Source organism: Pristis pectinata, chromosome 9, assembly GCF_009764475.1.
Source record: "Pristis pectinata isolate sPriPec2 chromosome 9, sPriPec2.1.pri, whole genome shotgun sequence".
Lineage (NCBI taxonomy): Eukaryota > Metazoa > Chordata > Chondrichthyes > Rhinopristiformes > Pristidae > Pristis > Pristis pectinata.
In genome coordinates, this window is record NC_067413.1 from 31,118,059 (window position 1) to 31,133,030 (window position 14,972).

Consider the following 14,972-nt stretch of genomic DNA (forward strand, 5'->3'; position numbering starts at 1 on the left):
CTCATCAGTAGACACTGCCATTCCTTCCTGGCATTTATGTTTATCCAGCTTCACCCTAAATATCCCAATGGATATTTAACAGCCCCGTGGGCCAGTCTGCAAGTGCGAAATATACTTTTGAAGCAAATCTCCATGGAATAGAACTATCCTACTGTACTGATCAGGTTCAGGCAGGGTGTAGGGAAACTGTTCCCTTCAGCAAACTGCAAGGACCAGGAGACATGGATTTAATGTTTTGGGCAAGCTCACAAGGGGTGTGAACAAAAGCTTTGTTATTCAGAGTGTGGTGATGATCTGGAACTCCCTGCCTAGGGTGGGGAAGAGAGTCAATGGGGGCCTTCAACTGGGAATCAGAGAGGGACCTGGAGAGGATAATTTGTAGGACAGTGAGCAATGAATTGAGGGAAAGGGACTGATGAGATTTCTTCACTCAGGGACAGCATAGATTCAAGGAGCAAGGTGGACTCCCATACCATAACCTATGACCTGTTTGGGAAATCTGGCCACGGAATTGGTTAGAATACATCAGCGTGACTTTTCGATGCAACCCTATCTCACTCACCCCCACTCCTCCTCCTATTGGTTCAAAACCCACATCTCCAGCCTTCCTGGGCATCAAGAATCCAGGTAAACACAACTTGGTTCAACCAATCACATTCACTTATTCTTCCTCATAAACCATTGGGGAATGGCCAGTCAGTGATTAGAACACATGAGTTAAGATTGTTACCTAAAGATACAGCAGGGAGGAGGTGCACTTTTAGCGTAGCGAGCTGCTGTGATCTGGAAAGGGCGGTGGGAGCAGGTCTAGCGGGGTGTTACATAAATACTCAAAGTAGACATTAGCAGGGCTGGGGAAGGAGTAGGGGTGTGGGACTAATTGGAGAGCTCAGTCAAAGGGCTGACACAAGCATGACAGGCCAAATGGCCTCCCTTGTACTATGTGATTCCACAACACTGTAACTGCATTAAAAGTATAATCACTAATCAACAGTAACTAACCCGTTTCCCACAGGAGTCCCAGTGGCTGATGCTGGTGGGAATGATGTTGCTCCCAGTCTCCAGCTGGGAATTGCCCTCCAGACATCCCAAACATCAGTGCTCTTTAACACTCCCCACAGCCTTACACCTCTCTATTCCTTCCAGTACCCTCTACAGTTATCTAATACACTATCTACGTTGACACTTACACCTCTCATCCGGCTCACTGTATGGTACTCCCTCATCTTCACGTCAGGAGGTTGTGGGTTTGTTCCACTGCGCAAAGTCTGGGCTGGCACTCCTGTTCAGTACTGAGGGAGTGCTGCACACTCGGAAGTGCCATCTTTCAGATGAGACATTAAATGGAAGCTCTGCCTAGCGTCTCGGGTGAACTCAGAAGATCCTGTGGTACTTTTCCAGAAAGAGGAGGGAGTTCATGGTGTCATGGGCAACATCTCTTAACCGCTGACCTCCAAACAGGCAGTTATCCATTGCTGTTAGTGGGACTTTCCCCAAGGTCAAACTGGCTGCCAAATTTCCCTACGTTACAGCAGTGACCAGGTTTGAAAGGCAGTTGGCACTTTAGGATGTGCTGAGACTGAAAGGTCAAAGTCTGCCTTTCTTCTCCACTGCCTCTTCTGCTGCCTGGTTCTGAGCTTCTGGTAACTTTACTGCCTCCACTGCTGATCGAGAATTAAACTCGTGCTTGCCTACTTCACGGCAAGGACAGCTCTGGCAACAGTTAGTTCACTAGCCTGAACACACAGGATCCACACACACAGGAAAAGGCCCGTAATCAAAGCTCCAACAGGTACACCACAGCTGACAGTGAAATAACTTCTGGCCCATTTTCCATAGCTGCTGACTGGCTATTGCCCATCCTAGAATCATGGAAAATTTACAGCCCAGAAGAAGGCCATTCAGCCCATCATGTCAGGACTGATTCTAAAGAGTTTCCCAGCCTAAGCCCATCTCCCCACACTGGGGTCATAAGTCTGCGGGTCACTGTTCCAAGTACACAGTCAAGTACTGTTAAATTCGTCCTGCCTCTCCCACCGTTTTAGGCAGTGAGTTCCCACCCCTAGGGTGACAAACGTTTTCACCGCCTCTCCTGTGACCCCTTTACTCTAAACCCAATTCCCCTGGCTTTTGACTAAAGGGAAACAGAATCTTCCCATTTACTTTATCCAGTCCCCTCATCATTTCACACACCACATTTAATCCTCCCTCAGCCTCCCCCGCTCTAAAGAAAACAAATCATGCCTTTCCTCAGAGCTACACTTTTCAGTTCTGGCAACATCCCCCTCTGCCCTCTCCCCAGGGTAGTCAGATAAAACACAGAACACAGAAAATAGAACACAGAACAGTACAGCACAGGAACAGACCCTTGGGTCCACGATGTCTGTGCCGAACACAATGCCAAATTAAACTAAACCTCTTCTGCCTGCACGTGATCCATATCCCTCCATTCCCAGCATATTCATGTCTTGTATAATTTAAGTTTTTCTTCTGAATGTTGTGCCTCTAATGTTATCTGCCTGTGATGCTGCTGCAAGTAAGTTTTTCATTACACCTGTGCATACATGTACTGTACTTGTGCATATGACAATAAACTCGACTTTACTATCCAGAAGCCTCTTAAACGTCACTATCATATCTGTTTCCATCACTATCCCTGGCAGCCCATTCGAGGCTCCCACAACTCTATGTAAAAAAAAACTTGCCTGGCACATCTTCTTAAAACATTCCCCCTCTCGCCTTAAATGCACTTCTACCCTAGAAAAAAGATTCTGCCTGCCTACCCTATCTTTGCCTCTCATAATTTTATTTACCCTCCTGAAACATGCTGATCTGAGCTGTGCTCAAGCTGTGACCTAATGTGTAATACACAGTTCCAGTATAACTCGCTGCCATAACACTCCATGCCTCACAAAGGAGAGCACCCTCTTTACCCACCTTATTGCCCAGTCCTGTCGCCTTTAAGGACTGTGGATGTACCCTTGGACCTGAAACCTTCAATGCTGTTTCACTCTCCCCAGCGTTCTCTGTTTTCATTCCAGTGATAATTTTATGCCTTGCTTTCAGGAGTCTGCCCTTTTCTGGGCGCCTCATGGTTAGTGGTTCAGGTTGGGGCTCAGTGGGAAGTTTACCTGTTCTTATCGCGCAGCCGGTAGATGTTGTTGGTCTGGAGGAGCAGCTCCTTCTCCAGCTTGTTTGTGAATAAAGAATTTTCCAACAGTTGGATTTCCAGTCGCGAGGTTTGATTCAAAACCTAAGCATAGTAAATCATCATTCTCTCAAAACAAATCAGCATTCTTCCATAAACATTGCATACCGGGACATTAATTAATGGAAACAGATTAAAGTAATTCTTAAACAAAAGCAAATATAGAGTACACAGCACAATCCCAGTTACCCCCCTCATTGACCTGGAATGCCATGTTTGTTTTACCCATCAAAGTGGCAAGTTCAATCACCCCTAAAAAAGATCACTCCTGGTCTCCCTCGCACCCTAGCACAGAGATTTTCTTCTCTATGCTCTGTCCCTTTATTCTGCAACTTAAAACTTGCTTTGTCTCTCACTTTTCCCAGTTCTCTCAAAAGATCCTTGACCTGTTTTTCTCTCTCCACGGATGCTGCCTGACCTGCTGAGTATTTCCAGCATTTCAGTTTTGTTTAGGTTTCCAGCATCTGGAATATTTTGCGTACGGTTCAATTTCCAATCTGTGTTGTGGAAAGAAAGGGAATGGGGGAAGCCATTCAGCTCCTTGAGCCTGCTCCACCATTCAGTGTCTCACAGCTCCAAAGAACCAGGTTCAATCCTGACCTCTGGTGCTGTCTGTGTGGAGTTTGCACTTTTTCCCTGTGACCACGTGGGTTTCCTCCGGATGCTCTGGTTTCCTCCCACATCCCACAGACATGCAGGTTGGTAGGTTATCTGGCTAATGTAAGTTGCCCCCAGTGTGTAGATAAGGGGTAGAATCTGGGGGTAGTTGAGGGGAATGTGGGGAGAATAAAATGGGATTAATGGAAATGGCTGATTGATGGTTGGCGTGGACCCAATGGGCCAAAGGGCCTGTTTCCGTGACGTACAGTTCTATGATCACTGTGCGTTCATTCCTCTTAAAAACACTCTGGGTGTCCAAACCTGGTCGCCCACTCTGGGCTTTGACTCAGTGAATCCTGGAAAAGGAATCTCTGCCCAGGAGAGACTCGAGCTCAGGGCCCAGAGCAAAAGTGACCTCCCAGGCTCGCATTCCAGGCTCGTCCCGAGGAATGATTCACAGGGGATGCTCCCAGCTGATTAGCCACTCACTCAGGAACCCCGAACATTGCAGAATTCTGCAAAACCTTGAAACTCTATATTGATGTTCTGAAATATTCACTCTATGAATGTGTGAGAGTGTGTGTGTGAGAGAGTGAGAGAGTGAGTACGATTGTGAGAGTGTGATTGCAATTGTTAGTTGGTTTATTATCGTCACATGCCAAGGTACAGTGAAAAACTGAGTTTTGTGTGCCATCCAGATACATTTCAAAACATAAGTACCATAAGTGCATTGAGGAAGTACAAAAAGAAAAGCAATAACAGAAAGCAGAATATAGTGTTACAGAGAAAGTACATTGCAGGTAGACAAATAAAGTGCAAGGGCCACAGTGAAGTAGATCAGGGGATCTAGGGTTCATTTTTATCGTACATGAGGTCTGTTCAAGAGTCTTACAACAGCAGGGCAGAAGCTGTCCTTCAGCCTGGTGGTGCGAGTTTTCAAGTTTTTATATCTTTTGCCCGATGAAAGGGGGGAGAAGAGAGAATGACCTGGTTGGAAGAGGTACTTGTGATGGTGAGAGTGTGCGAGTGTGTGGGTCTTTGAGTCTGTATGTGCGAGTGTGTGTGCCAGTTTATTTGATTCTTCTCATCATAGTGCATGCTTTGAGCTACTTAGCACATCATTGGGAATGAAAGCTGAGGGTCACCTTTAGGTCTCAGTGGAGATTCCAGATGCAGAACCACCATCTCAAGAATGGGGTACTAGTTTAATGGGACAACCCATTTTAAACCAATGACACCCAACCCCATCAAGCCCAAACCTAACACCCAGTCATTGCAAATGATGACTGCCTGGCTTTAACTCAGAGGCAGAGAATCGCCCCACTCCTCAGCGGAGGACCCTCTGAAACAGAATGATATTAAACTATTTATTGACGTTTCCTGTAGCTTTGTTTCAGTGCCAAGGGCCGATTCACTCTTTCAAACCTAATTAAACAAAATTCTTACAACATGCCGTAACCAGATAAAGATACCAGTGATGTATTTACAAGAATCAGTCAGTCCTGACTGAACACTGCCAGGAAATTTTTTCTTGAGAGCTTTTATTTAACTTGGAATGAGGTGTGTAAGGCTGTGTATTATTCTGGCCCAGTTTAAGTGTAAACCGGTCCCTTGTGCCACTTGCAAAAGAAGACAGAACCCAGCCCCCTCTCATTGTTCACTCTCTGCAATCACCCACCCACTCCCCCATCTCACGGGCCGTACCTGCGTCTCGACGTCTGTCAGTCTGCGTGTGTGCTCAGCGGTCTGGCTCAGCAAACTGGTGCCAATCTCCAGCATGGTGGCTGTGTGGTTCTGCACAGCGTTCTGCTGTAGCTGGGCCAGTTCGCTCTTCATGTTGTCTTGGATGTAGGTCTCCAGCTGTGGAGAGTCATTTGAACACTATTAGAGAGTTGGACCCTTGGCCTATACTGTGGCAGGAGCCCCGTCTTCCTGGATCAAGTCCAGGGCCATTACTGGCATCAAACCTCCTGCCTTCTGTACTGCCCTGTTACAACATCCCAAAGTGCTTCACAGCCAATTCAGTCCTATTATAGCCACTGCAATATTGTCATAGTCACATAGGTATGCAGCATGGAAACAGGCCCTTTGGCCCAACTTGTCCATGCCAATCAAGCTGTCTACTTGAGCTAGTCCCATTTGCTTGCCATTATCCCTCTGAACCTTTCCTTTCCATGTACCTATCTAAATGTCTTTTAAGCATTAAAATTGTATCTACCTACTCAGCACTTCCTCTAGCAGCTTGTTCTATTGTGGGAAGTGCTGAGGCAATTTTGTGCACAGCAAGCTCCCATGAGCAGCAGTGCAATCTCCTGCTTTAGACACCGTTGACTGAGGGTTGAAATAGGTGCCAAGGAGAACTCCACATCTCGTTTGCAAAGTGATGGCATGGGATTGTTTACATCCACTGGACTTCTCACCTGATAAACAGCACCCCTGGCAGTGTGGCACTCCTTCAGTACTGCACTGGAAACATCAGCTCAGGTCTTCAGAGTGGGAGATGAAGCCACAACCACTGACCCAAAGTGTGAGCCACAACTAGTTTCCAATGGGCTAGTTATGGATTACACTAAAGCAAACCCCTTTTGATACAAAATGGGCAAACTCACAGATTTATAAATGGTGCTTTGATCAGCAAAAATACTAAATAGGCCAAAAAGTATGTAAGGATGTCTAGAGTTTCAAAAGATGCTATGCAAATACAGATTTTATATATATATATATATAGATGTGGGAAAGGGGTTGTTACACAAGAACACAAGAAAATAGGAGCAGGAGTAGGCCACTTGGGCCCTCCATCCTGCCCCACCATTCAATATGATCATGGCTGATCTGCTCCAGGGTTCAACTCCTCTTCTGTGCCAGTTCCCCGATAAGATCATTAGAAAATGAAAAGAGTTTCATTTCACAGAATTAATTAAACATTGTATAAATTAGGAACAGTTTAAGCAAATAGATGGACACTATTGGCTGGATGAACTTAGACAAAGGATTCTAATCAAGACTGAGTTTTACTGCAGAACAATCAGCTCATACAAGAACCAATTACGGCTGCCAATCAGGGACCAGCAATTACTGTGCAAAGGGCCAGACTCATCACTGATTTCTTTCTGTGCACTTGATTACTTTATTCTGCTGACTGGTCCTCAACGTACAGGACAGCAACAAGAGCGCCAATAGCCTGCTGACTATTTATAGGAGAGCTTTGGGAGAATCTGCCACATTCCATTGAACATCCAAAAATCACAATCAAACAAGAAGAGGACAGAGTTCCTGTTATTTCTTCTTGAAAGGTCAACTGTGTGTCAATTAATTGCACTCTGAGTCAGAGAGAAGTCTCAAAACCCTCTGCTGAAACAGGAACAGAATGATTCAGGTTGACACTCCAGTCCAGTACAGAGGGAGCACAGAACAGGTAAAGAGACGTTGACGTGATAAATCAAAGAATGATTCAACAAAATCAGGGAAGAATAAAACAGAAGCAAAGTGAAGAGAAGGCTAGTGCTTCAACACAACATGTTACAAGGGCAGAAAAATTATTATATTTACAGCAGTCATTTTCCCTCATTCTGCAGCTTGAGATATCAGAGCAAACAGGAGGTTAGTAACTAAATTATCGAGCAGTACCAAATTGCAAAGTGCCTCACGCCTTCCCTTGGACACTTGGCACTAGTTGCCATGGAACTGGTCACTTTCTGTGATGCAGTGCAGGGCTGGCGTTAGCTGGCCTTGTTTCCACCAGCTGTGGGATCACCAAGTTCACTCAGTTCCCTGTTCTCATCTGACACCCAACCACAGACACTTCCACCTAGGTCTACAAGGTGCTGGAATCTGGAGCAAAAAACAAACTGTTGGAGGAGCACATTGGGTCAGACAACATGCAGGGTCTTGACCCAAAATGTCGACCATCCTTTCCCCCCACAGATGCTGCTTGACCCACTGAGTCCCTCCAGCAGTTTGGTTTTTGCTCCCACTCTTTTCCAATTAGACCTATTCTGTTTCCTTTTCCCACACAGCCCCACTAGCCTGTCTTATCTCAATTTTCTTCCCTTCCCTTCTGGAAGCTCCAGTTGAATCTGCTCCCACCACCCCAGATCACAACTCACAACATATTTCAGCAATCCCTACAAATCCCTGCCCTCTGGTCACCAACCCTCCTGTCCTGGGAACAGTTGTCCTTATTTCCTCTTTCAAGCCCTTTAACATTTTGCACACCTCTATTAATTCTCCTCAATGTTCCCTGCTCCAAGGGGGACAAACCCAGCTTCTCCAATGTATAGTCACTGAGCTAAAGAGTTTGCATGAATGCCAGACCAAAGGGCTGATAAATTAGCTGCCTCTTGTGGCCCTTTGATAACCTGCAGTACAATTCTGCAGGGTTTGAAAAACCCAGGGAGAGGAGGGCATACAGCTGGAGTCAAAAGAGACGGCAGATGCTAGAATCTGGAGCAACCAACAATATGATGCAGGGTTCTGATTGCAGGATTTCAACCCAAAATGTCAACAATACCTTTCCCCCCACAGATTTTGCTTGACCCATTGAGTTCCTCCAGCTGGTTGTTTGTTGAGTAGAACAGCTGGTTTGTTTATGGAATACAACATTGATACATGTTCTCTGAGGCTTTACTGTGCTAAAAAGAGAAAGAAATCTTAGGATCAGTACAGCACCATTCACAATTTCAGGATATCCCAAAGTGCTTCACGGACATTAAGTGCTCCTGAAGTGTGGTCATTTTTGTGATTTAGGAAGCACAGAAGTCACTTTGTACACAGCAAGATCCCACAGGTAGCATCATTTTCAGTGATGTCAATTGAGGGATAGATATTGGCCAGGGCACTAGGAGAACAGACCCTCTTCTCCAAAATACTGAATACAGGATTATTTTTATTTGCTGAGAAAGCAGGCAGAGCCTGTGTTTAGCATCTCAGTGAACAGAGACCATCAACAGTGCAGCATTCCCTCAGTACTACCCGAGAATGTCAATCTAGATTTTGGTGCTCGACATTTGATCAAACTTTCTGATTCAACGACAGAGTAGTACCCACCAAGCCAGAGAGGAAACTGTTTGAGGTGTGGTTCTCGATTACAAACCCTGGGACTTGCAGTCTAAATCCCAGTTACTGGATCAATGAACGGACATGCCAGATCATGGGGGTTACATGGCCCATTTTACAGGAATGGCCAATTATACCAAACTCGGGAGAATACCTCATTTTAGAAGGAGAGGATATTTACAGCCAGAAAAGAGATTTGTTCAAGGGCAAAGTACACTAGAGTTAAGATCACAAATAGTCTTGCACTGTTCTTCCAGCTCATGGAATTACAGACTCAGGGAACTTACTGAAGAGAGGAGAGGAAGACGACATTGGCAGAGCTCAGAACTCATCAAACTTCTGACAAAGCAACTGGAGATTTCATTAATTTTTAGAGGCTCTGGGTCTAAATCCTGGAACTCCCTACTCAACAGCAATATGGGAGAACCTTGACACAATCTGAGATGACTCAATGACAGGTAGGTATGGGCAAAATATTTCAGCCTAACTAACAACCCACTCGAGGAACAACACAGAATCTGTGGAGGAACTCAGCGGGTTGAGCAGCATCTGTGGGGGGAAAAGAATTGTCGACATTCCGGGTCAAAGCCCTGCATCTGGATCTTGACGAGTCCTGATATAGGGTTTCAACCCTAAACATTGATAATTCCTTTCCTCCCACAGATGCTGCTTGACCCGTTGAGTTTCTCCAGCAGATTATGTGTTGCTCCACATTCCAGGATCTGCAGTCTCTTGTGTCTCCACCTACCTGAGGAGATATTCCACATTGATTCCCAGGGACATTGGATTATCCCAGCAGAGTAGAGTGGGCTATAGTCCATTCTTCCTGAGTTTGCTTTTAGAAATGGCTTAGACTCTGCAAGTATCTCCCCTGAAACCTCTTACATTCTCTCACATAGAGAACATCAGAATCTTCCTTCCATGGGACATTGTCCAGAATAAACAGAGCCTGGGACTTTTTGGAAATAAAACAATGGACTGCAAGTGAATCCTGTCACAGTGGGAGCTTGGACTGGAAAACATGTTAATGATTTCAATAAGTTCTCAAGTAGCTAAAAATGTGTCAAATTGGGTGTGAATTTTGACAGGGGTTCTGTACTCATCTAAATCTCAGATACAAGGCACAAGTCAGGAGTGTGATGGAACGCTCTCCACTTGCTTGGATCAATGTAACCCAACAACTCTCAAAAAGCTCAACACCATCCAGAACAAAGCAGCCTGCTTGGCTGATAACCCATCCGCCACATTGAACATCCATTCCCTCCACCACTGGCACACAGAGGCTAGAGTGTGTATCATCTACAAAATGAACTACAGGTACCCAACCAGGCTACTCCGACGCCATCTCCCGAACCTGCGGCTATCAAGTAAGACAAGGGCAGCAAGTGCATGGGTTCCTCTCCAAGCCATGTACCATCCTGACCTGGAAACATATTGCCATTCCTTCATTGTCACTGGGTCTAAATCATGGAAACCCCTTCCCAACAGCACTATAGGAGCACCTTCACCAGAGGACTGCAGCAGTTCAAGAAGGGCAGCTCACCCCCACCTTCTCAGGGGCAATTAGGGATGGGCAATAAATGCTGGCCTTGCCCATATCCCAAGCCTAGTCATTAATATGTTGAAGGCAATGTTCATATAAAAGACTAATTTCAGAGCAGCAGGAGTTTCTAGATAACATTTCAGTGGTTTGTCTAAGCAAAAGAGCTATCCTGTATTTCTATGGGTTTCAAGGTTTCTGTGAAAATGTTGTACATTTATTACTCCTTCAATAATGAATCACAAGTTTTTATTGGAAATGGGACCAAGATAAAAATAATTATATCACCGTGGTCTCTGTTCCCCAAATCCCGACCTTGGCCCCTGTTTATCCCAGGAGTGTTGAGCTGTAAAATCTATTCTATAAAATCACATATCTGGGACAAATTAACATCAGGATTAATGTGTGTCGCAGGACATTGGCACCAGCGTTCCCGAGAAGGGGAAGACATGACCATTGCTAATTGTTCATGGCAAGGGTCAGAAAACTGGCTCATAAGCCACATGCAGAACTGTGGCCCTGTAATCCAATTCATGTCAGAATTCCCAGGAATCCCAGATTCCATCCAGTGCACCCTTCCTGTGTTTTAGACTGTAGGTCCATAAATCCGATGTGAGGAAAAATGATCAACAAACAAGTAGCCTGGTGACTTTATAGCAAGTTTCTCATCAGACCATAGCCCACTAATGTACCTGATGTGTCTCTTTCCTTCTCTCATTGTCTGTCTTTTCGTTGAGGTTGTTCCTCCACAAGGTGGGGGGTACCCACCTCCCCCATGGCCATCAATGAATGAAACAACCCCAGCTTCAGGGCTGGGGCAGGATTCAATGTCTGAAACTTTCCCAGCTCACTGCATGATAAATGATCCAGTTGCCAGCTGAACATTTCACTATCACTACAGTAGAAGCACTACTGTGACAAGTGAATGTTGCAGTGGACAAGTGTGAAGACACTGGAAGAGAGGAGCAAGAGGAGACTTTTCATGCTCCAAGTCTGCCTTGTCATTCAATCTGATCAAAGATGATCATGTGCCTCAGGACCATTTTCATGCCCAATCCTATATCCTCCTCCTCACTATGTGTCCCTGACCCTAATCTTGAATACATCAATGATGGAATGTCTCCAGCTTTCTGTGGTGGACAATGTCAAGGACTCCCAACCCCCGAGTAACGTCCCCTCACCTCACCCCTCAGCTTGAACCTTGACTCCAAGCAACAGTTCCTCAGCCATGAGAATCGCCCTCCCAACACTCAGCCAGTCAAAGCCCTTAAGAATCAAGTTCCCTGTGGCCTGTTTGTCAGCTCCAAGTCACGGGACCAGACTCACTGCTCTGAGTCCGAAGGTCATGGGCTTGACGTGACCTACACTGACCCACCATTGCTGTACTGGAGGAAGGACAGACATTCAGAGACGTTAATGTGCGGGAAGCAGGTGCATAATGTTACCAGCAGGTTTGCCAAGAACCAAGTCACAACCAAGACAGCTCTCTCAGGTGAACAAACAGATCTGATGGCACCTGTTTGAGGAAGAGCAGCAATAATCATCCCCCAATCACCATCACAACCACAAGCATCCCATTGCTGTTTCTGGGATCTTGCTCTGCTTACTCCACAATATCAATGACTATATTTACACCTCTGGAAGGATACTTTGACCTCGGAGTCAGCACAATGCAGACTGACCACAATATAACAGATTCCTAGGGCTTAATTTTGAGGAGAGATTCCACAAAGTAGGGATGTTATCCCCAAAATTTTGAAGATTAAGGGCAATTTGATAAGTAGGTCTCACCCCTATTTCATACCAAAGGACTTCCCCTTCCATACAATGGGCAAAGATTTACTCCAGTGGAGGGGAGATTGGTGAGGTTTTATATAATAAAGGACCAGTTAGTAAGTGGGAGGAAATTGAAGTTGTTCTAACTTACAGGGCCTGTGGGATGTTTAATTGAGTGGTGGAGTAACCGTGCTTGGCTGCTCTTTATTAATTCCCAATTAAACATTAAATGCTGAAAAGTAATGTCATCACTGCCCTTCTATAGATGTCTTTGTCCAAAAAAATTAATTCTTTAGCTTCTTTTGGGAAATGCAGCTTGTGCTGCTTGGTTTGGACCTGTGTGTGTTACCACGTTTCAACACGAGTGGCTTCGTTCCAGCACTGTGTTGGATGCGCATGTGTTATATCTGCTATGCGGGCATTAGCAGCCATGCATGTGGAGTCCTGTGTCAGCCCAAGAATCAAACCTAAACTTGAGAGAACCTTCAGCACACAGAACCGTTCCAACAGTACAAGGAAATACACTTGAACTACCACAGTTCCGCCCACCAGCCCAGGGTTCGTCACAGTCAATAAATGTCTCCTCAAAACATGGTCAGGGAATTGTGGCAGCAATTGAATGACACAGCGTCGGAGGAGGCCACTCTACCCATCACTCCCATGATGGAAGAGCAGTCTTGCTTACACCAAAATGCCCATAACCCACCATCTACCAAGTACCTGTTCAAATCCCTTTTTCAAATTATGATGGAATCTACTTCCACCATCTATTTATGGAGACCCTTCAGAGAAACATGGAACAGTAAAATAAGAGTGGGAGTAGGTCCTTCCACTATTCAATACAATCCTCTGTCACAAATTATATTTCCACTTAGAAGTTTAAGGGGATTCAGTATGTCATTGAAGACTCTGACAAACTTCTATAGATGTACAGTGGAAAGTATTCTGACTGGTTGCATCACAGCCTGGTATGGAAACTCCTATGCACAGGATCAAAAGAGGCTACAGACAGTGGTGGACTCAGCCAGTTCCATCACAGGTACAGCTCTCCCCACCATCAAGGACCCCTACAAGAGGAAATTTCTCAGGAAGGCGACATCCATCATTAAGAACCCCCACCATCCGGGCCAATCCCTCTTCTTCATGCTGCCATCAGGCAGGGGGTACAGGAGCCTGAAGACCCACACCTCAAGGTTCAACAACAGCTTCTTCCCCACTGTCATCAGGTTCTTGAACCAATCTGAAAAACCCTAATTCTACCTTGGACAATATTTCCCTCGACTTGCACTAATGCGTCATGCTTCTTCTGTTTACTTTGTCGTGTAAGTTGTATAATTTATGTTAATTTGTTTATATAATTTACATTTGTAATGTACTGTGCTGCTGCTGCAAAAAGCTAATTTTCATGGTGTTTATACCCTGGGTATGTATGCCCATGACAATAAATTTGAACTTGAACCACTCTCTCCTCATACCCCTTGATGACTTTAGTATCTAGAAATCTATCTACCTTCAGCAATGGAGCCTCCGCTACCTTCTGTGATAGACAATTCCACAGTTTCACCAATGAGGAACTCTCTCCCCATCTCAATCCTAAATATTTTACAGGCGTCCCATGACCTTGGTTCTAGACCCCCAGCCAGGAGGAACATCCGTCCTGCATCCATCATGTCGAGCCCTGTCAAACCTTTATGTTTCAGTGTAATCAACTCTCATTCTCCTAGTCGACCCAATGTCTCCTCAGACAGCAGTCCCACCATCCCAGGAACTATCTTGGTGAAACTCCGCTGCACTTCCTCTACAGTAAGGATATCCTTTCCTGGGTGAGCAGACCAAAATCACACACAATACTCCAAGTGTGATCTCACCAAGATCCTGTGCAATTCCAGATTCAGACAACTCTCATTGAAAGGAAATCTTCTCATTGCTCTTAGGATATTTGGCTGTGATTTTATACTTCTAATCTTCTGTGTCTAACTCACTCATCAATGAGGTCTTATCAAAATCTGTTGTCTCCTTGGAAACCATGAACAGGTTTCCCACTTAACCCTCTTCCAAACAGCTTTAGTACAGCTGTTAAAGTTTACAATGTATTGCGCTGTCAATGAGCTGCATTCAGTGGGACACAGAGGCTACAAAGCCAAGAGATTTATTACATTGATACCATGGATGAAGTGAGATGAGAGAGATGAGGGTTGTAAGGTTAAAAGGAGTTCTGAAGGAGGAGCTCAAAGTCCCAAGGGAATTCCTTTTAAAGCCATTTAAGGGAATCCTTGTGGTTGCCCTTGAACCAGTCAAGGGATATTAATTTAGGCCCATGCTTACAGGGATGGAGAGAATAGAAGATGGCTTGTATCACCAATGCAAAGCAGTAAAAACCACTTCAGAAGGATGGAGGCAGAAATGCACAGCGATTCACATTCCTCTGACACAAAACACTTTCTTTCATCTCTGTCTTAAATGGGCAACTCCTTTTTTAATAGTGGTTTTTCCACAAGAGGAAACATCCTCTCCACACCCACCCCGTCAAAATCCCCCGGAATCTTATATGTTTCAATCAAGTCCCTTTTCACTTTTCTAAACTCCAATGGATACAGGCCCCACCTGTCCGACCCTTTCTCAGAAGACAATCCAGGTATCAGTCTAATAAATCTTCTGTTAAATGTTTCACCACATTAACATCCTTCCTTAAATAAGGAGACCAGTACTCTACACAGTTCTCCAGATGAGATCTCATCAATCCCTGTATAACTAAAATCTGCTAACTTTTATATAAGTTCCCCCACAGTAAAT

The 14,972-nt window shown here is 45.1% G+C and overlaps 1 protein-coding gene across 5 annotated transcripts in view; it reads right to left on the reverse strand.

Moving 5' to 3' along the window:
• The window catches only part of LOC127574293 (angiopoietin-1-like), a 122,035-nt gene that overhangs the window by 44,197 nt on the left and 62,866 nt on the right, over positions 1-14,972 (reverse strand). For all 5 annotated transcript variants that reach the window (XM_052023181.1, XM_052023185.1, XM_052023182.1 and 2 more), the window contains exons 2-3: positions 5,513-5,668; positions 3,132-3,253 (exon numbers count right to left, since the gene is read on the reverse strand). In XM_052023181.1, the coding sequence (XP_051879141.1) occupies positions 3,132-3,253; positions 5,513-5,668 (278 nt within the window). The remainder of the gene's footprint in view (positions 1-3,131; positions 3,254-5,512; positions 5,669-14,972) is intronic.